General features: G+C 36.0%; 1 protein-coding gene across 1 annotated transcript in view; it reads right to left on the reverse strand.

The window, feature by feature from the left end:
• Nucleotides 1-25843, reverse strand: part of LOC149844301 (pentatricopeptide repeat-containing protein GUN1, chloroplastic-like) — a 26067-nt gene extending 224 nt beyond the window's left edge. The window contains exons 1-5 of the mRNA XM_090000480.1: nt 23898-25843; nt 23529-23806; nt 22233-22449; nt 291-475; nt 1-206 (exon numbers count right to left, since the gene is read on the reverse strand). The exon at nt 1-206 is cut by the window's left edge and continues 224 nt beyond it. Coding sequence (XP_089856606.1) covers nt 1-206; nt 291-475; nt 22233-22449; nt 23529-23806; nt 23898-25568 — 2557 coding nt within the window. The 5' untranslated portion in view covers nt 25569-25843. The remainder of the gene's footprint in view (nt 207-290; nt 476-22232; nt 22450-23528; nt 23807-23897) is intronic.
• Nucleotides 25844-26104: the final 261 nt, after the last annotated feature.

Below are 26104 nucleotides of genomic sequence, written 5' to 3' on the forward strand. Positions count from 1 at the left end.
CCCTAACATCATGAACAAAGAGGAGCTTCAATGTGCCAGATTCCTTCAACCATGCACCCATGACTGCACCACTGGAGATGAACCGCCCTATATTGAACTTTGCTGCATGGAAAGGTGCACCTATTTTGGCAAGAAGTGTCTCAATTGAGCGTCGGAGGGTGCCATCACCGGTCACCTTGCTGTGTTTACCCCATCCTGTCAAAATGCTGCAATGCAGATGGGTGAATGAAGTATTCGCCATAGAAAACGGTAGAAAGAAGAGATCCACGCAAAAAGCTAACTACACTTACCTTAGTAAGTTTGGTAGCTCGTGCCCTTCAAAGACTATTGCTCGTATATTCAATAGCCAAGCATGAACCATAGCTTGAGCAGCTCCAGCAGACATCAGATGCAAGTCCAAGCAAGATTCACTCCACACATTTTCCCAAACTTGTCGACGCTTTCCTTCAAGTACAACCAGCTGTGCACCTTTTCTCTGTAAAGACAAACAGTTTTTATCAGAAAAGATGGACACTTGCAGAAAAAACTGTATAAAGCAGAAATACATGCATCACAGAGACAAATACTCCTCTCTAGCAGGTACACAGAAAGCGATCTGTATTGGGAGTCACCATTACCCAACCTATAAGATTGTCTTGGAATTCATGCATAAATCAACGTAGGCTCACTACAAGGATATGAGCGATGTCAAGAGAATGGAGAAAAGATGAGAAAAATGGAATGGAGAAGTTTACCCTGGTGATCAGAGACACTGGTAAATAATACAAAATTCTCAGTTCACAAAAGAGACCTAGAAGAATCCAAACATCCTCTTCCCTTCAAAGAATTAAAAGATCTAAGGCAAGCTCACAGAAACTAAGGTACCCGAAAATTCACAGGAAGGAAAAGAGAAAACTACAAATGACATTCCAAGTATATTCCAACTTTTTCTTAGTCTGGATAGGTAAAGGCTGTTAACAAGATTCCCATGCTTTTTCCTTCCTGAAGATAATTAAGGCAGGCAAGGCACTTACCTCCACAAAATACCAAGTTTTCTATATAAGACTAGCTCACACCCAAGGACTACCTCAATAATTCATAGATCTTCACTCAGTAGTTGCCTCAAGTGATTGTAAAGGACGAAGCATTTGTTCACGCTAAGTTTGTAGACAGTGATTGTTCTTTGAAAGGATTCCATCTGACATATCATTTCTTAGGCAAAATCCTATTGTCAACTAGGGGTGGTGGTGGACTACTACAACAATCCAAAGATGCTATTCTCAGTACCGACCTTAAGGCACCCTAACCTCAATAACTCACATCTTCCGCAAGTTGAGCAGCTTAATTGAGTTTATCCATGCAAGTTGATAGTACACAGACACAGACACATGCACAGAAATATATGTTCACTTCTTTATCATCTATCTATATATCCATTGCTTGCCCTGGATTCAACCTAGCAAGTTGTGTAATATAACCCAACAGGTTGATGTCTAAGAAAAGTATACTTGCTAATGCTTGATTTTTTTTTCTCATGCACACAATCCTAGAAGCAATCACTGAACTAAACTAACATTCACAATAACATAAATAGTTGTGGTAAATCAATTTCATGATGCGAACTTTACTTGTTGTATTTGTTAAGTTATATATATATAGGTATATATAACTATAATTAATAATGTAATTTAGGTTGCCCACCATGGGCATTTTGGTCTTTCTGTACAAGGGTAATTCTATTATTTAGAAAATAAGTTTTTCAGTTTTTCTTTATTTTTCTTCTTTTCTATTTTTGTATTTTATCTCTTTGTGTAAGAACATTATTGTAATAAACCCCAATATAGTTGTTGGGAGCCTCCCAACGTCTATTTTAGAGGCTCCCTCTTGGCTTCTTTTTTACTATAAATAAGGGCTCAAAGCCCCTTGTATTGTTAAGCTTCTTATAAGCTCCTTGATGAATAAATTCATTATTTTTAAAGTGTTGTCTCTCTTTTGATATTCTACGCACACTTTTGCTTGTGTAAACCTTAGTGCTTTTTGGATTGTCCCGTAGTGGACTTGTGCATGTGCACTTTATATTTGTATTCTTTATAAGCCCTTAGTGGTTTTTGCGCTTTGATCATTTGTGGGTGTGTTTGTGCCTGTTGTTCGAGGTATGTGAAGACTTCTTAATTTCATTACATGGTATCAGAGCTATAGTGCTCTTGGACCTTTGAAGTGTGATCATCACGTGTTCGTGGGAAAGTGCTTGTATGATTGTGGTGATTGTGGTGCCCAAGAGGACGTGTTTTCTACACCTTTCTCGCTCTTATAATCTTTAAGTTAAATAGAACTACATGATGTGAGCCTCTGTATATATTCTAAAATCCTTATGTATATATATATGACTATTTTTAAGTTGTCTATCTTTAAAAAGGTATTTATAATATATATTTTTCAAAAATTTATTTGAAATATTATGGTTATTTCTTGGTTGAGTAAAATGTGTTTTCTTTAAAAATTAATTGGAATTAAAGTTTGTGTTTTAACATTAACTCATTAGTAGTCTATTTTTGAGCTCTTTATGATAAGTTCTCCATTTTTTACTTTTTTACAAAAATATATTTTTTTATGCTCTTGTGTATATCCATTAGCAAATTTGTGTACATGTATTTATCCTGAAAATTTTAACACTTTTATGATTATTGGTAATTTCATGCATATGTCAAAGCTGTAAAAAAACACCAAGAGTTGAGCTAATGTCACTTATGTCAAATACAATGACCACTTATGGGTAGGGATGCACAGCAAGCCGAGCTAGCTCAGGCTCGACCCATTTAATCTTGGCTCGAGCTTGTTCGAAAAATAAATGAGTTGAGCTTGAACAAAGGTTTAGGCTCGGTACACGTAAACAAGCCGAGCTTGAACAGGTAGTCGAGCTCGGTTTGGCTCGATAAACCTGATTAGGCTCAATAAACACAATTAGGATCGGTTGACAGTTATATAAAGAAATTAGAGTTTATATATGTATATTATTTTTCTATACTTGAACACAAAAAGAAGTGTTACTGTAGTGGGTGAGTCTTTAGTCTCTTTGAAAAGTGACTTGGGTTCAAATCCCACCACTTACGTTTCTTAAAAAAGAACTTTCGACACAAATTTTTGAAAAAATACTTTAAAAAAATTTATAAATGTGTTCAGCTCGAGCCGAGCCCGAACATAGGCTGTTAAAGCTTGGCTCGAGCTCGAGCCGAGCTTGAACAACCACTTCTTCTTGAGCCGAGCTGAGCCAGCCCAAGCTCGGCTTTGTATGCATCCCTACTTATGGGTCAATCAATAGAACACAAACCAGTCACTTATGGGGCATAACACATAAAAATATATGATTTGTATTGAGAGAATGCCTTAAGAAAAGCATACATTGAGAGGGGTTTCAATCCCCTTTATATACAACAAGAGAGTGAGCACGTGGCAGTTGGGATCTCCCCAACTGCTCTCTAGCCTAATGACTAAAAGGCCCATATCCTAATTCTAAATTACATTTACAAAAATAAGAAAAGAAATACAAGAAGAAAAGGAAAATACATGTACAAAGACCATTATACCCTTACACAAGTAAAAGACTAAAATACCCCTATACATACATACATACATACATACATACATTGACACTCCTCTTTAAACTTACGGTGTGATCACTGAAAGTTTGCTTAATAAGAAATGAAATCTAGGATAAGGAAGAGCTTTAGTGAAGAAGTTTGCAAGTTGATATGCAAATATTACATGTAGGAGTGAAATTGTTCTCCTGTGACTTACATTGTAAAGTTGTGTCTAGAGTCTGTTTTGCTTTTGTTGAGTCAGATGTAAGTTGCCCGATTCAGGTTAATCAATACCCCGAAGGGGCAGTCCGTATACTTGAATTGCAAGAGGCCTACGGGCTAAATTGTGAATGAATCAAATGCGTTGAGCTTTCTTTTGTTCACTCTGGTTGTGATTGCAATTCTTCTCCCTCTATTCTCTCTTGCACTCTGATTACAAGCTTCCGCGACTGGCAAGCGAGCGATAAGTAGGCTTGCGGCGGTGAAGAAGGGTCGTCGCACCGTGCTGGCTTATTGAAGAAAATAGACTCAAGACAAGTGGTACCAGAGCCCATTTTTGTGCTGGAGAAGAGACTCTGGAGTCGGTGTCGAGAGACGCACCAACAGGCTACGATTTGTGAGCAAGACATCATAGCGCCCTATCAAAACTTGCGTAACACCAAAGGCAAGGCACTTGTCGAAGCTAATGAGATGGGTTCACCTCGGGGTCAAGAGCAGATGGTTGGCTGCAACTATCAATAAGTTGGTAGAAGATGTGACTTCGCATGAAGAAGCGATTTCACGCGCAGTTGAATCATTCAGTAAACTGAATGATGTGGTGATGAGCCTACAAGAGCAGGTGATCTTATTGATGGAACAGGTCACTTCGTTGACGACAACAATGGCCTGTTACGACAATGAAGTCATACATGATACTTCAAGTACAAGGTTTTGATGATGAGCAAGTGAAATCAACTGTATTTCAGCTAAGGCTATGAAGAAATTGAAGAATTCGATGAAGAATCTTTGAAGACTAGTGTGCAAATGTTTCATTCATTAAAAGTCTTAGATTCATGTAAGAGCCTTACTTAGAGTGCATATTTAGGTTGCATTTTACCTAAAAGTCTTTAGAAAAACTTTTCTAAAAGAACCCCTCACGAAAAACTTTTTATAAAACTCTTTTCTTAAATTTTCGTGTTTATTAGTCAACCAATAGACTTACCAGTCGACTAATCCTTTTGCGCCATATTTTCCAAAAAGTCATTTTTGTCAAATTAGTCGACTAACGGTTTTATCAGTCGACTGAACAGAACATGTGTTTTCTGAAAAAAAAATTTAGCAGCAGTCGACTAATGCTTTTATCAGTCGACCGGACAGAATGTTTGTTTTTCAGAAGATTTTAGCAGCAGTCGACTGAAAGGTTTTTCAGTCTACTGATGATATTATCAATCGACTAATTTTTCTCTAGTCGACTAAGTTTCAAAAATTCAGATTTTCAAACGGCTCGATTAACAGATCAGTCGACCGACGATAACTGTCAGCCTACTAATAACTAACTATTAGTAGACTAACTACAGTTTCAGTCGACTAATTTTGCCGTTTTCCTGAAACTTCAAAAAGGGCATGTCTTTTCATTTTTCAAACGTTTTGATCGTTCAAAATGGACTGTTTTGACACCCTTTCATACTCTCAACGTATGAAATTTTTTAACTATAAATATGAGTGCATTTTACACTAAAAAACAACTTGAATTCAATCAATTTGAATCATTTACTTCTTGTTTTTCACTCCTATTCATTCAAGTATTTGTTTTCTCACTCACTTGATATTTTCACTTCAGTTTTTCACTCAAATCCCTTTGAGAGATAGTGAATTCGTGAGTAGAGTATTTCAACAATGTCAAAAGCCAATTGCATCTCATTTGCATTCAAAAGAAATGCTCATAGGTTGTATTGTAAGTTGTTACTTATTTTCTGTAAAAAGAAGGACTCCTTGGTTTAAAGGAGTTGTTTGCTTTCAGTAGGGTTGTTACTGAAAGTGAGACCAGTTTTGGTCTGTGTGATCTTGTAGTTAACAAGGTTGATAGTGGAAATCTCAAACGGGTTTTGCTTGGGGACTGGATGTAGGTCGGGATAGACCGAACCAGGATAAAATCTTGTGTTCTTTGTGTGTTTGCTTTTCAAATTGCAAAATCCTTTAATATTCCGCAGATTATTTTTAAAAGCACTATTCACCCCCCCTCTAGTACTCGTTGCCTCGATCCTAGTACACTTTCATTTGGTATCAGAGCAGGTTTGCTATTATTCTGATTTGATCATCATCTAGCATGACAACTACAACATCTTAGCACAAAGAAGGATGCTCCTTTGTTCGTCCTCCTCTCTTTGACGGAACAAACTATGGCTACTGGAAAGTGAGAATGACAATATTCTTGCAATCCTTAGATCTCGATATTTGGAGAGTTATTTCAGATAAGTACAAAACTCCATCAACTGATTTCAGCCAATGGACTGATGAAAAGAAGAAGACTGCTTCACTTAATGCCAAGGCGATGAATGCATTATATTGTGTCGTTGACAAGGTAGAGTTCAATCGCATCTCTCAATGCTTTACAGCAAATGAAATCTGGCATACTCTTCTTGTGACTCACGAAGGTACGTCAAAGGTAAATGAATCTAAAATTGCTTCTTTAGTTCATAAATTTGAATTGTCCAAAATAAAGCAAAATGAATCTATATCGGACATGGTAACTAGAATGACCGATATAACTAACACTTTGAAATCCCTTGGAAAAGAATATTCACAAGTGGATTTAATCAGAAAGATCCTAAGGTGTTTAACTCCTGAATGGGAGAGAAAAACCACTGCTATTGAAGAAGCAAATGATCTTAACACTCTCACTCTTGAAGATTTGGTTGGTAACCTTATGGCATATGAAGTCCAACTTCAAGACAGACAAGAAGAAGAGCTCAAGAAGAAATCTCTTGCTTTTAAGGCTACTTCTGACTTAGAAAATTCAGAAGAAGATGAAGATGAAGATATTGCCCTCATCACAAGGCAATTCAGAAGATTCATCAAAAAGGGAAGATTTCAAAGAAAGGTAAAGAAGGAAGATTCTTCCAATCCCAATGAAGTCAAGTGTTTTAACTGCAAAAAGGCAGGACATATCAAGAAAGATTGTCTTCTTCTCAAAATCAAGCCCAATGACCAATTCAAAAAGAAAAAGGCATTTCAAGCATGTTGGGATGATAGTGACTCCTCTTTCGATGAAGAATCAAATGAAGAAGTTGCTAACATGTGTTTTGTAGCACAAGAAGATTCGGTAAGTCAATTTGACTATGATGATTTGTTAGAAGCATTCAATGATTTATATGCTAAATTTAAGAGTCTAAGTTCTAAAAATAAAGAGTTAAAAACTGAAAATTTAACTCTTGACTCTCAAAATAAAGTGTTACTTCAAGAGATAGAAGATCTCAAGAAGGAAAACTCTTAACAAGCATTTGAGATAAAAGAAATTGGAGTTAGAACCAATCTCTTACAAAAAGAAATATCTAGTCTAAAATATTTCCATAGTGACCAAATTCACAAATGGTCAAGAGAATCTAGAAAAACTTCTTGGTTCTCAAAGATGCTCGGTTAATAAAACCGGATTGGGATATAGCTTCTTTGATACTCAAAATAGACCAAACTATGTGGTGAAAAATCAAAGACATTATTCTCAACCATTTGTTCATAGAACTAAACTTTTTAGTTCTAATAGAAATGCATCTAATCATAGAAACTATAATACTTATAAGCCTAGACATGATTATTCTAGACATGATAAATTCTTTTATAGAAAGAATATTTATTATCAAAGGAAACCAAAATCCAAATGGGTATGGGTTCCTAAGACTAACTCTCATGGACCCGAAAATAGAAAGGGGTCAAATGCTCTGTTTTCAAATTTTGTTGTAGGTACACAACATAAGAAGCAAATGGATATTGGACAGCGGTTGTTCCAAACATATGACTGGAAGGCCGGAGTTATTTTTCACCCTCCAAAATAAGGATGGAGGAACTGACACCTTTGGTGACAATAACAAGGGAAAAGTAATAGGTATTGGTAATATTGGTAATCCAAAATTTCCCTTGATAGAAAATGTTCTTTTAGTAGATGGTTTAATGCATAATTTATTATCTATTAGTCAATTATGTGATAAAGTTTTTCATGTTTCTTTTGAAAATGATTTATGCTTAATTTATGATTTTCAATCTAAAAAGATCATTTTTAAAGGTAAAAGAATGAACAATGTGTATGAACTATATCTAGATGAATTACCCATTTTTAATGAAAAATGTCTTATTGTTTCAAATGAAATTCAATGGTTATGGCACAAGAGACTTGGACATGTTAACTTTAAAATTATTTCAAAGTTATCCAAGAATGATCTTGTAAGAGGCCTACCTAGAATACCATATAAAAAAGATCACTTATGTGATGCTTGCCAAAGGGGTAAACAAATCAAGAGTTCTTTTAAAGCAAAAGATATAATTTCAACAAAACAGCCTCTTGAACTTTTACATTTAGATCTATTTGGATCATCTAGAATTCAAAGTTTGGTAGCAAGTATGCTTTTGTTATAGTAGATGATTATTCTCGGTTTACATGGGTGATTTTTCTAAAAAGCAAAAATGATGCTTTTTCGGAATTTTCTAAACTTTGTAGAAGAATTACAAATGAAAAATTTACATCTATAATTAAAATTCGAAGTGATCATGGTAGTGAATTTGAAAATGAATCTTTTCTAAAGTTTTGTGATTTACATGGTATATCTCACAACTTTGTTTTTCCTAGAGCGGCTCCACAAAATGGAGTTGTTGAAAGAAAGAATAGAACTTTGCAAGAATGTGCTAGAACCATACTTCAAGATAAAAAATTACCAAAATACTTTTGAGCTGAAGCAATAAATACAACATGTTATGTTTTAAACCGTGTTCTTATTCAACCAATTTTACATAAAACATGTTTTGAATTGTATTATGATCGTATACCAAAGATCTCATATTTCAAAATTTTTGGTAGTAAATGTTTCTTGTTAAATACCAAAGATAATCTTGATAAGTTTGATTCAAAATCAGATAAATCAATATTTCTTGGATATTCTTTTAAAAGTAAAGCTTATTGTATTTTCAATAAAAGAACATCTTGTATTGAAGAATCTTTACATGTTGCATTTGATGAGAATTGTGAGCAGATTATACCTCTAAGCGAAGGAGAAGAAGTAATACTTGAAGAAGAACCCTTGATAGAGAGTACTTCTCAAGAAAATATTCTTCTTCAACCGGTTTGAAAAGAAGTTTCTAATCATCCACATGAACAAGTTATTGGTGAAATAAAGAGTGGTGTCCAAACTATAAGGTAATTAGAAAAATATATTGCAAATGTTGCTTTCATATCTAAATTAGAACCAAAGAATATCAATGAGGCTTGTGATGATGAATTTTGGCTTTTGGCCATGTCTGAAGAACTTAACCAATTTACTAGAAATGATGTTTGGGATCTAGTTGATAGACCAAAGGATCATCTAGTAATTGGAACAAGATGGGTCTTCCGAAATAAGCTGAACGAAAATGGTAAAGTCATTCGTAACAAAGCAAAGCTAGTAGCACAAGGCTATAATCAAGAAGAAGACATAGATTTTGATGAAACCTATGCACCAGTGGCTCGATTAGAGTCAATTCGAATGATGTTTGTTTTTGCTAGTTACATGAACTTCAAGTTATATCAAATTGATGTTAAGAGTGCATTCTTAAATGGACACATCAATGAAGAAGTTTATGTAGAGCAATCTCCAAGCTTTAAAAATGAGAAATATCCAGAAAAAGTCTACAAATTAAAAAGAGCTTTGTACGGACTGAAACAAGCACCAAGAGCGTGGTATGAAAGACTACAAAATTTTCTAGAACAATTTGGTTTTTCCATTGGTCGGGTAGACTCCACTTTATTTATTAAAAAACTTAATTCAGATATTCTTATTGTGCAAATTTATGTTGATGACATAATATTTGGTTCTACTAATGATTCTCTTTGTAAAGAATTTGCTAAAGCTATGCAGAAAGAGTTTGAAATGAGCTTGAGGGGCGAATTAAACTACTTCCTTGGACTTCAAATAAAGCAAACTGAAGAAGGAATCTTCATCAACCAGGCTAAGTATACAAAAGAACTTCTCAAGAGATTTGGGATGGACTCATCGAAATCAAGAAGAAATCCTATGAGCACAACTACTTCTCTTGATAAAGATGAAAATGGTAAAAATGTATATAATAAGCTCTACAAAGGTATGATCGGATCTCTATTATACTTAACTGCTAGTCGACCTGATATAATGTTTAGTGGTTGTATGTGTGCTAGATTTCAAGCTAATCCAAATGAATCTCATTTAACTGCAGTAAAACAAATTCTTCGTTACTTGAAAGATACTTCAGTTTTTTGTTTGATTTACCCAAAATCATCTTTCTTTGATTTAGTTTCATATAGTGATGCAGATTTTGCAGGAAGTAAATCTGATCGCAAGAGTACTAGCGGAACTTGTCATTTCTTAGGAAATTCTTTAGTCTCTTGGTTCAGTAAAAAGCAAAATTCAGTGTCACTCTCAACAATTGAAGCAGAATATATAGCGGCTAGTTTAGCATGTTCACAAGTACTATGGATGAAACAGACCTTAAAAGATTTTGGTTTGAATTACTCCACAACAACTATTTATTGTGATAACACTAGTGCTATAAATCTTTCGAAAAATCCTGTTCAACACTCAAGAACTAAGCATATTGAAGTTAGACATCATTTCTTAAGAGATCATGTGTTAAAATAAGATATTTCGTTAAATTTTATTTCCACTAAAGAACAACATGCCGATATCTTCACTAAACCTCTTAAAAATGAAGATTTTATGAGAATTAGGAGAGAACTAGGTATTTGCTCGTTTTTGGATTTATAAAAATGCTAATTTTTTAACAAAATCTCAAAATCGCACTATATTAGTCGACCGATAAAAATTTAGTCGACTGATGCTTTAAAATTTTTAGAATGTATCGCACCATATTAGTCGACCGATATATTTCTAGTCGACTGATGTTTTTAGAATGAGTCGCACATTCTTAGTCGACCGATAAAGTTTCAGTCGACTAAATTTTTTTAAAAAAAATTTAAATAAAGGGACCCGATACCCCTTGGATTTTTTTTAACACCCGTTTTTTTTTTAAATAGGCATCGTTTTATTTTCACACCTTTTCGTTTTTATTTTAAAGGAACGAAACCCTTAAAACGAAAACCCTTTTTGGTCTCTTTCCTCTCTCTCTTCCGAAAAACCCTCGGAGTGTCGTTCGATCTTCGCCGGGATTTTCTTGTCGTGACAGGGAGATGCTGGAATCTTCTGGTCGTGATCTTAAAACTCCGGAATCCTCTTGCAGTAACTGGCGCATCTTCAAAACACGTCGGAACACTCTTGCCTTGACGGTGTATCTTTAGCCATTGTCGGAATCCCCTTGTGGCAGCCTTCACACTCGTCGTCAGCCACCGTATCTTCCTTAGTTTCTGAACGCTCGACAGCATTTTCCTCTTGACGGACGTCATTTGGAAGCCGACATTTTTGGTAAATCTGTTTTTAATCATGCCTCGTACGAAGTCTGCATCTGCAAAAGGTTTAGGTTCTCCTCCTCCTACACCTTCTTTAAGACATGGTTTCTCACACAGATTACTCTGAAATCCTCTTTTATATGATACTTTTGGATCAATTTCTGCACTACCTATTTTACCAGGCCAAAATGTACTGTTTCACCTGTTTTCTCGTTATAAAATAAGAGAATTATTTCCTGGAATTTCACATCTTTTTGATGCCTGTGCAGACACCCTTCACTATCCTTTTCTGATTCACTTGTTTTACACGAATTTACAAATTGATCATGAAACTGGAGTTCTTTCTTCTCTTGTTCGTGATGTTGAAATCGAGTTTGATTCTAAACTGCTTGGAGAAATTCTAGAAATTCCACCTTCAGACACTCCTTTCAACACTGTTAAACTAAATGATGAAAGAATTTTTGAACAAATTCTTCTTCCAGGTGCACCTCACTGCCCTTCTTTCAAAAATACTAATTTTCAAACTCGTGCACGCATTGCTGGACGAATCTTTGCCCACAATGTTCTACCTAAAACTGGTTCTTTTGATTACTATTCCACAGATCTATCTACGGCTCTTTATGTTTTATTTGGAAATATTTCTGTAAATTGGGCCAATGTGTATTTTACAAATTTGTGGAAACAAAAACCATTTCTTTCTTATGGTTGTCTTCTAACTCGTATTTTTAGACATTTCAAAGTTCCCTTAACAAATGAAAAATATATTGAGCAAAAAGAGTTCTTTGATCAAACAATTTTTAAAAGAATGAAAATTAAATATCTGTCTCCTTTAAATGTTGATCAAACTGAACCATCTGATCCTACTGAACCATCAATTTCTGAACCTTCACCTTCTGTGACACCTTCATCTCATGCAAAAAGAAAGAAATTTTCTATAAGTCAAGACAATGATGAAGTTATGCAGAGACTGGAGCTTTGGAGCTGCATCAACACAAATTTCGTGAAGATGTGACTCAGCAACTATCTTCGATTCAGAAAGAGATTACTTCAATCAAGGATTTGCTCAACTCACTTTTCTGATCTTTATTGTCTAAACTTTCATACTTTATGGGTTGTAATATTTTAAACTTGTATCTCTATTTTGCTTATGTTATTTCTGCCCTTACTCTTTTTTATTCTGACAAAGGGGGAGAAAAAGATAAAAGATAGCATTAAATTGAAATTGCAGGAGATCTTGCAAGAGAAATGTGAAATTAAGAGAAAAGTAAGCTTTGAATGAATGTATTTATAAATGCATGAAGTAATGATGAATGGAAATGTAAACCAATCAATATCTGATATATGTGCTTTGAAAGTACTAACTTTTTAATGTTTTGCAGCATATTGATAGGGGGAGTAAAATCTCCATCTATGCATCTAAAATGCTCCATCTTTGATTAAGTTTGTCATCATCAAAAAGGGGGAGATTGTTACGACAATGAAGCCATACATGATACTTCAAGTACAAGGTTTTGATGATGAGCAAGTGAAATCAACTGTATTTCAGCTAAGGCTATGAAGAAATTGAAGAATTCGATGAAGAATCTTTGAAGACTAGTGTGCAAATGTTTAATTCATTAAAAGTCTTAGATTCTTGTAAGAGCCTTACTTAGAGTGCATATTTAGGTTGCATTTTACCTAAAAGTCTTTAGAAAAACTTTTCTAAAAGAACCCCTCACGAAAAACTTTTTATAAAACTCTTTTCTTAAATTTTCGTGTTTATTAGTCGACCAATAGACTTACCAGTCGACTAATCCTTTTGCGCCATATTTTCTAAAAAGTCATTTTTGTCAAATTAGTCGACTAACGGTTTTATCAATCGACTGAACAGAACATGTGTTTTTTGAAAAAAAATTAGCAGCAGTCGACTAATGCTTTTATCAGTCGACCAGACAGAATGTTTGTTTTTCAGAAGATTTTAGCAGCAGTTGACTGAAAGGTTTTTCAGTCTACTGATGATATTATCAGTCGACTAATTTTTCTCTAGTCGACTAAGTTTCAAAAATTCAAATTTTCAAACGACTCGATTAACAGATCAGTCGACCGACGATAACTGTCAGTCTACTAATAACTAACTATTAGTCGACTAACTACTGTTCCAGTCGACTAATTTTGTCGTTTTCCTGAAACTTCAAAAAGGGCGTGTCTTTTCATTTTTCAAACGTTTTGATCATTCAAAATGGACTGTTTTGACACCCTTGCATACTCTCAACGTATGAAATTTTTTAACTATAAATATGAGTGCATTTTACACTCAAAAACAACTTGAATTCAATCAATTTGAATCATTTATTTTTTGCTTTTCACTCATATTCATTCAAGTATTTGTTTTCTCACTCACTTGATATTTTCACTTCAGTTTTTCACTCAAATCCCTTTGAGAGATAGTGAATTCGTGAGTAGAGTATTTCAACAACGTCAAAAGCCAATTGCATCTCATTTGCATTCAAAAGAAAGGCTCATAGGTTGTATTGTAAGTTGTTACTTATTTTCTGTAAAAAAGACTCTTTGGTTTAAAGGAGTTGTTTGCTTTCAATAGGGTTGTTACTGAAAGTGAGACCAGTTTTGGTCTGTGTGATCTTGTAGTTAACAAGGTTGATAGTAGAAATCTCAAGCGGGTTTTGCTTGGGGACTGGATGTAGGTCGGGATAGACCGAACCAGGATAAAATCTTGTGTTCTTTGTGTGTTTGTTTTTCAAATTGCAAAATCCTTTAATATTCCACAGATTATTTTTAAAAGCACTATTCACCCCCCCCCCTCTAGTGCTCGTTGCCTCGATCCTAGTACACTTTCATGGCCGACTTGCAAACTGAAGTAGGGGGAGCTTCAGCCTTCTCCTATCATGTCTAAGGGAGGTTTCTTATATTATGTAATCTTTGTGGATGATTTCACTAGATACACATGGATTTTCTTTCTAAGTAGAAAATCTGATGTGTTTTCCATCTTTAAAGACTTTCATGCAATGATCAAAAATCAATTTCTAAGTAATTTGTCTATTCTAAGATCGGATTCTGGAGGAGAATATATGTCAAACTAATTTAAAACTTATTTGCGACAAAATGAAATTTGTTATCAAAGATCTTGTCCTAACATAACGCAACAAAAGGGTCTTGCGAAAAGAAAACATAGGCACATTATGGAAACAACTAGAACCCTTCTAATTTCTAAAAATATTCCAAAGTCTTTTTGGGCGAAAGCTGCTTTAACTTCAACATACCTTATTAATAGAATTCCTTCGTCATCTTTAAAAAATGTTTCTCCTTTCGAAAAACTTTATAATATGTCTCCGAATTTCAAAAGGCTAAGAATTTTTTGTAGTAAATGTTATGTACTTACCCACAAAAATGATAAGCTTTCCCCGAAGGCTATTGAATGTGTTTTCTTGGGATATGGTGAAAAATAAAAAGGATATCGATGTTTTGATCGATCAAATAATAAACTTTATATCTCAAAAGACGTTACTTTCCTTGAAGAAGAAGATGGTTTTGCAAATCTTGAGCGAAAATAAAATAATGACTATTCTTTCTTATTTGATTTACTACCCCGACAAGATGAACCAAATTCAATTGAAAATATTGAACTTCTCAATGAAGTTGAAAATCAAAATGATCAAGTATTTGGCAACAAAAGAAATGAATCTCATGAAAGTATAGATAAACATATAACAAACAATACTCAAGTTTATACTAGGAGAAGTGAAAATACTCGTCCATGTGCTTTTGATAAATTTTCTCAAAATATTTCTTTGGAAGAATCATCTCAAAGAAGGTCAAATTGTATCTCTAAAGCACCAAATATGTTTGTCTTATGAGTCTTTTTCACCACATTTTAGAACTTGTCTATTAGTCATTCACTCCTTTTATGAATCGTCTCGTTATAATGATGCTAAACAATATGCACATTGGAATGAAGTCATGGAACACGAACTTAATGCATTTAAGAAAGCTCAAACTTGAAAAATTGTGGATCCTCCTCAAGAAAAGAAACCCATAAGATGTAGATGGGTTTTAAGGTTAAAACAAAAAGTGATGGATCTTTAGAAAGATATAAAGCTAAATTGGTAGCTAAAGGCTATGCACAAGAGTATGGGGTAAATTATGATGAGATGTTTGCCCCGATTACTCGAACAACAAGTGTCTGAGCTCTTATTGCAATTGCTTCTATAAAAAAATAGCATATTTATCAACTTGATGTTAAAAATGTTTTTTTAAATGGAGATCTTAGTAAAGAGATTTATATGGATCCTTCTCCTAGTATGAGTTTAAATGAAAAAGTTTTGAAACTAAAGAAAGCTTTGTATAGTCTTAAATAAGCTCTCAAGGCTTGGTACGACAAGTTTGGTAATGTTTTAATTAACTTGAGTTTTGTTTCATATTATACTGACACTGCACTCTTTGTTAAGAAAACATGTGATTCTATTGTAATTATTCTCCTTTATGTTGATGATATGATCATCACAGGAAGTGACAAAGAGGGAGTAAATGTCATTAAATTTATGTTAAAGAAAACTTTTGATATGTTTGACTTGGGTTTTCTGAGATATTTTCTAGGTATTGAGGTGGCCTATTCACAGCGAGGATATATTTTATCCCAAATGAAGCTGACAACAGACATTTGTGCTAAGTCGGGGATTTAAGATAAGAAAGTAGAAACTCCTGAAGTTATAAATCCCAAATTAAGACTTGAAGATGGTGTTTTACTTGATGATCCTACTCCTTATCGACAATTAATTAGATCACTTACTTACTTGTCTACACCCGACCAGATATTGCTCCTGCCGTTCATTCAGTAAGCCAGTTTCAGCATGCCCCTACGACAGTTTATATGGCAGCTGTTATGAGAATTGTGCGATATATCAAGAATATTATCTCAAAAGGGTTTTTCTTGTCATCTTTTTCTTCTTTTGATTTGACTGCTTATACTAATGCAGATTGGGGGGTAATCCTAATGGTCGAATCTCAACTATTGGTTTTTGTATTTTCTTATGGGATTTACTTACTTCTTGGAGGTGCAAGAAGCAGCAAAAAGTATCTTTGTGGTCAATTGAAACTGAATATCGAGCCATGGCGACTACAACCATGGAGATTGTATGGCTCAAAAGTTTTCTTTGTGATATATAGGTCATCATCTCAATTCCCTCAAAAATGTGTTGTGACAACAAAAGTGTGATCTACATTGCAAGCAATCATACCTTTCATGAGCGCACCAAGCATATTGAAACGGATTGTCATTATGTTTGAGATAAACATCTGAGAGGGACAATTTTATTGCCTTATGTCACATCAGAATAACAGTTGGCCGACTTCTTCACCAAAGCGTTTCAAACTCCTCGCTTTTTGTTTCTCCTTAACAAACTTTCAGTTTTCGCCCCGTAAAGTTTAAGGGGTGTTAAAATCTCTCTCTCTCTCTCTCTCTCTATATATATATATATATTTGTTTATACCAAAATACCCAATAGGGGTATTTTGGTTATTTCACCATGTACTTTTATTTTTCGGTTTTTCTCTTATTTTTATTTTTTCCTTTTTTATTTATTATTTTTATGTAAGGGACCATTGGGGGCCCCACATAATGGACCGTTGGGGCTCCCCAACGTTCATTATGGGAGCCCCAATGACCCCCTCCTTTTGTAGCTTTCCTCTTGTATAAAAAGGGGTCGCCCCCTTCTCAAATGTAAGGAGTTTTCTCTTCTTTTCTCACTTGAATAATATTCTTTTGCCTTTTGGCTTTCACCCCATAGTGGGTTTGTGTAATTTGCACATCAAGTGCTTGTGTTATTTGGTTTATTATTGAACCCTTTTGTATTTCTGCATATCTCATTACACCGCTCTCTCTTGTTATATATAAAGGGGATTAAAGCCCTTCTCAATGTATGCATTTCTCAAGGCATTCTCTCAATACAAATCATATATTTTTATGTGTGTACAACACCCATAAGTGGTCGTATTTAGGGATGGCAGTGGACCCGGGGAAAATGAGGCCCCGACCCGCCTCGCCCTGTTTGGACCGGGGATGAAGGACATGAAACATGGATGGAGGCGGGGATGGACTTATGCTTTCCCCCGCCTCGCCCCGTCCCCGATCCTCATTAGTAAAATAACTAAAATACTTTTAGGGATGGCAGCGGACCGAGGAGAAATGGTGCCTCGCCCCATCTCGCCCCGTTTGGACCAGGGATGGAGGACATGAAATGGGGATGGAGGTTAAAATCAAAACCCGTACACGGATGGAGGGCTGAATTTTGAGACGAGGCGGAGGTGGAGACCTTGTCTCCCACCTCCGCCCCGGTCCAGTGCCATCCTTAGTTGTATTTGTGCTTGTCCATAAGTGACATTAGCTCAACTCTTGGTGTTTTGTTACATGGTATTAGAGCCAAGTGCTCTATTGTTGTTTTTGGCGATATCTAAAGCCTCGTGGTGGATCATGAAGATCGGATAGAGCCTCAAAGAGTGTGCATATAGTCGCACTTGAAGATTGAATATTCTTGTGGCTGTTTTTTGAAGATTGTGGAGCTTTGAGAGCTTTGCCATAGCACACATCTAAATAAGTACCTTCTATACCTTTTTGTTTATCTTCTTAGCTTTCTCTCTTCTCTTCAATGGCCGACAAGGAGGTTGTGACGGTGGTCCCAATTAAGTTTAACGAGAACAACTATAATTTGTGGGCCACCGTCATCAAAAGAATTTTGATCGAAAAAGGTTTGTGGGAATATGTTGATGGTTCCACAACGAAACCACAACCTATTCTCACAAAGACTATTAGTGAAAAAGATGGAACTACTAAGGAAGAAGTTCTTAAAGGAGAAGAAAGAGAGAAAGCTTTATTGAGCTATAAGAAAGCTATGCAAGAATGAGAAATTGAACATGCAAATATTCTTTCCCTGTTTATGGGAAGTATGAGTGAAGATACGTGTGAGAACATATTGGAGTTTGAAAGAGCCGATGAAGCTTGGCTCTTTATCAATCAAACATATACTCAAAGTGATGCCGCACATAGATGAGAATTACAAAACAAAATTCATATTTGTAAGAAAAGTGAAAAAAATGTAAGAGAGTATTATGGGTCTCTAAAAAGGTTGTGGAATCAAATGGTCAAGATGAAACCCATTTGGGATACTTCTAATTATGCCCAACAAAGAAAGAAAGAAATTATTAGTGAACAATTTTTTCAATTTATGAGGGGTCTAAGACCTGAATTTAAAGAAGTGACAAGTAACATTCTTCTTAGAAAGCAAGAGAAACTTTCACCTATTGATGAAGTTTTGGCTCAAGTTTGCATGGAAGAGACAAGATTAAAATCTTTAACCGAATCAAAAGAGTTCAAGGATAATGTTCTAGTCGTTGTGAAAATCTCTATAAAAATAGATTGTGTATAAACACAATGCTAGGAACACGAAGTGTGCACAAAGGCACAAAGGAGAACTCTCACAAGTGCACAAAGGCACGGATACAAATGCACAAGAGCATAAAAAATATCAACTTCAATATATTGGGTCCCAAAAAGGGCTTTACAAAAGCATAAATGAACTCAAGGGGGAACACCCCTATTTATACAAAATGGGAGACCATGGAGGGGCTCCCAATATGATCGTTGGGACCCCTCCAATGGTCATAATTAGGACCGTTGGAGGGCCCAACAATTATATTGGGTGGGCCCCTCCATGTGCTAAAAAGCAAAAAAGATCAAAAAAGAAGAAAAATAAAAAGAAATAAAAAATGAAAATTACATACATATTCTTATAAAAAAAATATGTGTAAAATGAGGTGAAATGATGAATATACCCTTATCGGGTACGAATATTTATATATATAATTAGATAGATACATATATATATATATATACGAGATATATATGTATATGTATCTCTTTATATATATACAAATATATATAAAAGATATGATACAATTTAACACCTCTATAAGAAATTTGATGCTAAGAATATTTTTTATATTGTTCTTAATTATCATAAGTTTTGGGTTGCCATACCATATGCAATTAAAGCTACGTTGCGTCTCATGAAAGTGTTGCAATTAGTGGATGCAGATGAGCCTCCTATGGGATTTTTATACAAGGCAATGGATAGAGCAAAGAAGGAAATTGTTTTAAACCTTGACAATGTTGAAAGAAAATATAAACCTATTTGGAACATCATTGAAAGATGATGGGAGTTGCAACTTCATAAGCCTTTGCATGCAACTCCCTATTATTTAAATCCCCAATTTCATTATGTTGACAACTTCAACCCGGATGATGGGACTTGCAACTTCATAAGCCTTTGCATGCAACTGCCTATTATTTAAATCCTCAATCTCATTATGTTGACAACTTCAACCCGAATGGAGAAGTTATGAATGGCTTTAATGATTGTGTTGAAAATTTGGTTTCTGATGCAAATGTTCGGTTGAAAATTACAACACAAATCGATGCATTTAAAAAGGCAAAAGGGTTGTTTGGTAGAGAGGCAGTCATTAGAACAAGAAAATTAAAAGTTTTGGTAAGTTTGCAATTATGTTATTATTTGTTAATATTTTGTTTATGTTTTATTATTTATTTGTTAATTGTGACATTCTTAATGTTTTTATCATTTTTTTATTATTCTATTTGAATGCAGTCTATTGGTGGAGTTTATTTGGGCACGAAAATCCTGAATTGATGAATTTTACAATTTGAATTCTAAGTTTAACGTGTAGCGCATCGGGTTGTGAGAAGAATTGGAGTACTTTCTCATTAGTCTGTGACTGTATTTTATTTTTGAAATACATTTGTATAAGTTTAACTATTTTATAATTGATTATCAATGATTTGATATTATAGGTGCATAAAAAATGGAGTAATAGACTTGAACAAGAGAAGATAAATGCATTGATTTTTGTCACGTACAATATGAAATTAAGAGAGAAATATGAGAATGAGGGTTACCAAAGACCCTATATGTCTAGATCATATAGACTCAGACGATGAGTGGATTGTGAAAAAGGAAGATCCAATGTTGCCTAGCGATCCCAATTGGTTGGAAGATTCATGTTTGGACTCAAACCTCAACATAAACGCCATTGAGCATGTGCCTATTGAAAAAGTCACTTCACCTCATGATTCACAAAGCGGTTCTAGGCAAGAGAGGTCTTCAAGAGATCCAGGTAAAGCTATACTCATTTTACCTTGCTATGAATATAAATATATTTTTTTAATTAGATAAAATAAGTATTTAATACATGATTTTTTATTGAAGAAAAAAGAAAAGCAAAAGAAGTGACCGAGAATGTGGAGGAAGAAAGTGCAGATAATGAAAAGTCAGAGAATGATGATGAAGGAAAACTTGTTTATATGGATTCCTCAGATGATGACATTGAAGACTTAGATATTGATGATAACGAGACACAAGAAGAGCCTAGGCCCTAATTCATATCATAAGGCCATGGAACTTATATGTTTTTGGGGGTCTTTCATTTGCACTTATGAATGTTAACACTCTTATTTTGAAGAGTTTTAGACAAATATATTAATATTTGGTTGTTAATGCCAATATTGTTTTCTAATGATGACATGATGTTATTAATGCCAATATGCATTTGGTTGTTAATGTTAATTTTTTATTGAATGAATGCTCACATTCTATTTCTTAGATACTTAAGTAGATCAGGTTGTTGCATTAATGTTACTTTTACAAGTTAATCTCATATTTTTTCAGTATTTATTTGAGATTTTTTATTTTTTATTTTGGTTGTTGCTTCATCAATAAAGCATTTTTTATTTATTTGTAATTTTAGATTTTTTTATAGTTTTTTAAGTTTTCAAAAAAAAAATGAGGCTTACGCTTTACGCCTCAAAGCTTATGCCTCGCCTCAGTTTTTGGTGGAGTGCTTCGCCTCAACGCTTTTCACAACATTGATTGGGATATTTGGCTTGATCTAGTTAATGGTTCTCAAGTATTGAAGATCCTTTAGATAGCAAATGATTGACAGAAATATTGAAGATTTTGAACACCCTTCAATGGAAGGAACTAATGAAGAAAACTTGGTGAAGACTATGAAGACTTTTAAAGACATAGGTTCTTTTGTATTTGCAAACTTTTGGTTACATCACGGTAAGTTTTAGGGGAGTGTTCAGTTATATGTATGATTTCACACATAGTTTTATATATATATATATAACTATAATTAATAATGTAATTTAGGTTGCCCTGCCAGGGGCATTTTGGTCTTTCTGTATAAGGGTAATTTTGTCATTTAGAAAATAGGTTTTTCTTTATTTTTCTTCTTTTCTATTTTTGTATTTTATCTCTTTGTATAAGAGCATTACTGTAATATGCCTCCATATAGTCATTGGGAGCCTCCCTACGTCTATTTTGGAGGCTCCCTCTTGGCCGCTTCTTGATATAAATAAGGGCTCAAAGCCCCTTGTAATGTTAAGCTTCATAGAAGCTTCTTGATGAATAAATTCATTATTTTTAAAGTGTTCTCTCTTTTGATATTGTATGCACTCTTGTGTTTGTGTAAGCCTTAGTGCTTTTTGGATTGTCTCATAGTGGATTTGTGTATGTGTGCCGTTACTGGTTTTTATGCCTTGAACCATTTGTGGGTGTGTTTTTGCCTTCGCAGTTGAATAATATAAACTGAGAAGTCTTACCTCAGTATCATCACTACAATGTGAAAATGGTGGCATTGATTGAACATTTTTCTGCTCTAAGTTACAGGTTAAATAAGATGGGTAGACCACTCAGAGATACACAATCCTAACTGAACAATCTCAGTTCAAATCCTATTGAGGCCAACCTAGCTTTTCTATTAGGGGACAAAAAAATCAAACTTACAGTCCTAAATCAGTTATGCTCATCTTACTACAAAAATTTTACTGGTTTTCCTGCATCAGTTCCATTCAATTAATAAAGAATCAATACCAAATTATATTATAAGGCTGGTCTATTTTGCATATAACATGATATTAGCATCTAAGAAACATTAACGAAAAAGCAGTAACTTTTGACATAAAGAACAAAGTAGCCATTACCAACAGAGGGCATAGTAATAACATGCATTACCTGGCCAAAATGCCACAGCATATCTGTCAGAGCATTATAAAAGGCTGACGCAGTCAAAGAGTCCATACGCTTGACTTCATCAAAAAGAGTTTGTGCTTGAACCCATATTTCATCCCTAAGTCCCATCAGAAGCCCATGTGCTACACCATAAACATGATTATCGAACCAGCGGAGTTCTTCCAGCAACATTGAAGCATCTTCAAATGAATTGCAACGGCTGCAACAGAAAAATGAGGGAATGTATACAGCAACATAAAATGAAAGCATCTCTAAACAAGAACTTGGACAAACTTGAAATAAACAGAATTCGCAATATCCTTGGAAATGGTAGCCATAGATGGCAAAGAAACTTAAGAATCTTGGAAGTTGCTAGAACAGAGCAAGCGAAGATTTTAACTGGGTTAAAGGCTTTAGGCAGATTTCTTGTTCATATGTTCTGGGACGAGGCTGATGACAATGATCATGTGAAATAGTAACAGTAGCATCATAATACCAAAGCAGAGCAATAACAGCAGTTATAAATTATAATCCCCTTGATTTCTTTGAATTCAGGACAGGAAAAAAACAAATGGCAGAAAAAAAAGATAGATTAAAAAAAGATAGATTCGCTACCACAATTTCTTTCTTTAGTCAACACGTCCTTTTAGCTACTGATAGCACTTTAAATAAACTCATATAACTCGACAGAGGAGTCATCTCAAAGTCACCCACCGCAAACATGAGTAAACTCCTCTTCGGAATTAGATACTAACAGTTTATCTTCTAATCAGATACCTGACAAGACCTTAGCCTAGACAGGTATATATATGAGATGCATGCGTGTGTGAGCGTGCATGCACATGCGTGTAATTGATTACGTGTACATGTGGTCCTTTTCATGGTCTATGCACACAAGGTCGATGCTGTCTTACATGGGTGACTGTAGAAATCAAACACTTTGAATTCTACACAATACATTGCAGTGGTAAAAAACATCCATTAAAATAAATGATTTTATGATGAATGCCATTACTCACTCCATTAATAATGGGCCAAGCTTTTATTTAGCACACTAAACTCCAATTATTAATAGATTCAGTCATTAACCTCTTAAACATGTTAGAAACATATTAATCGCATCCAATACTGCTTTTTTATAATTAGCAAAAATGTACCTACGAATAATACTATCTGTATTTCTGTTAACAGATAAACACACTCCCAGCACAGCTATTCAATTCACAAACGAAGTAAAACCTCCTATCGCTGAATATTCACATAAGGAAGAAGGTTATACAAAAAAAACAAAAAAGTAACCTGCAGGCATTCAAGATGGCAGAGAAGGTGACCACGTTTGGCTTTATTTCCAACTCATGCATCTTATGAAACACTCCTAATATGCACATAATCTCTCTTGATTTTCTTTTCGTATCATCAAGCAGCATCCTTCCTTTCTCGATGGCCAAGTGCTCAAGAACATTCATCACATGACTAAGCTCACCGCCTTTCAGAGTAATAGCTTGCGAGGAGGATTCATTGACATTGCCTTTCAAGCATTGCTCACCCCCTTCTTCAATAGCATCATAACATTGAGCCTGCAGGCATCCGATATATGAGCATCACGTAGCAGAAAGGATCAACCAATAACAGTATGTCAAAATACTTCCGAATTTTCAAAATGCTTACTGCAGATGAACGGCCAAATGCATCGATTATAGAATTGTAGGTGACAACGTTTGGCTGAATGCCTTCTCTTGTCATCTCGTCAAGCAGCCCCACAGACAATTCTATCAACCCATTCTTGCATAAAGTATCAATCAATGCACTATAAAGAACAACATCTGCCTTCAATCCTACCTGCTTGAACTCTCTAAAAACCTCCATGGCCTCCTTATGTAGCCCTCCTTTGCAGTAAACATCGATCAACGTAGAGTAAGTCAAGACATTCGGCTTAATTGAATGAGCCTTCATGTCTTTAAAAAAATGCTTGACCATATCATACTTGCCCTGCTTCCCATATCCAGCCAAGAGTGCATTGTAAGTGACAACATCCTTCCCAATCCCACAACTCTCCATCTCGCGGCAGACTCTAATGGCATCATCAAACCTTCCCATCTTCACATATATTGAAAGGAGCGTATTATACGACACCCTATCCAAACAAATTCCGGCAAGCTTCATCGTGTCAAACATGTTAAGCGCCTCCTCCAACCTCCCAACCTTTGCGTACCCATCGATCACAGTACTGTAGCTTACCACATTGGGCCACATCCTCTTCCTAGACATCTCCGCCATTATCCCATCCGCGAAATCCATCTGCCCACCCTTACAGACAGCATCTAACAGTGTATTATATGTGAATATATCCCCTTCAATCCCCCTAGACCCCATCTCTCTGAACATCTCCATTGCCGGCTCCCATAAACCGCTTCTACTACACACTGCAAGCAGCGAATTGAATGTAATTCGATCCGGCTGCACGCCATCAACCAACATCTCATCAAAAATAGCAACTGCCCTCTTGAATTCCATTCCCCCCTTCCCGCACGCATCTATAATCGCGTTATACGTTACCAAATTCGGCCTTAACCCCTCCGATTTCATTAATTCGAACACCCCAATCGCTTGTTCTGATAACCCACTTCGCCCGTAGGCGCTGATGAGCGCAGAGAAGACATAGACAGAGTTGCCATACCCCTCGGCGCGAGCTGTATCAAACACGCGCCTCGCCAAGTCGACTCTATGCATCCGACCGAGACTACTTATCGTAACGCTCGACAATTTGTGCCGCTCGTGCACTCTGGACTCGTGGGCAATCACCCAATAGAAGCAACGGAGGGCCTTCGAGCACTCCCCCCTGTTCCCGAGCTCCCGGATGATGAACGTGTAGTCTTCCGGCACCACAAGCTTGAAATCCCAGAGCCCCAACACGTCCTCTACGCTATCCTGGCCGCAAATCTGCTCCAAGACCGGCTCCGCGAACGAGCTCCGCCGGATGGGACCGGTCTTGGGGCGGTTCGCGTGGAATTTGGAGACGAAACGGGTGGATTTCCGACCACAGAAGTCGGAATCCAGCTGGGTTTTGGAGGAGAGGGACTGGAATTGCGGGGAGAGGGAGTGGGTACCTGCTTTCGGGGCTGCCGGCGCGGCGGCTGCGGAGGCGGAGGGGGCTCTGGGGGCGAGCTTCTGGGCGGACTTCCATTGATGGTGGCTCTGCTGGTTCTGTTGGTGGCCGTGGAAGTTGCTCTGGTGGTGGTGGTGGTTGTTCTGAAGGTGGTGGTTCTGGTAGACGTGGGAGACCTTTGCTGGGTTCATGGAATACTGTGGGGCTGAAGGCCCATTAATGGAGGACGCCATGGAGAGAGAGAGAGAGAGAGAGAGAGAGAGAGAGAGAGAGAGAGAGAGAGAGAGAGAGAGAGACCTCTAAGGACTCTCTCCTGAGTAGGCCTTCACCTGCAAATCTTTGGGGTTGGCTGGCCGGAGGACATGGGGATCGATTACAGGGGAGGACTTAGGTAGAGTGCCCCTAACTCCGGAGGGTACCTTTTAAGAAGGTCTGGTGGTGACTCAATAAGATTGAGTGATTGACCCTTCGTCATCCGCCATTCGATTTCCTTATCCAATGAGCTGCAGATGAGGAGAGCTTCACAAGCTGTTACTAATCAAAAGGGTTTTTGGCAAAATGGTCCCCGTCCTATTGACCATTTACAAATCAGTCCCTGCCTTATCAGATTTTGCAAATTGAAACTTTAACTGTGGTCAGACTTTTACCAGGGTTAAAAATATGATAACTTTAACTGTGGTTAGACCGACCCTCTTGTGGTTATACATTCACACCATTGGGATTCGAACTTGCAATGTTCCAACACAAGGTGAGGGGAGCCTACTGCTCT

This window comes from Nuphar pumila, chromosome 3 (assembly GCF_984573655.1).
Source record: "Nuphar pumila chromosome 3, dmNupPumi1.hap1.1, whole genome shotgun sequence".
Taxonomy (NCBI): domain Eukaryota; kingdom Viridiplantae; phylum Streptophyta; class Magnoliopsida; order Nymphaeales; family Nymphaeaceae; genus Nuphar; species Nuphar pumila.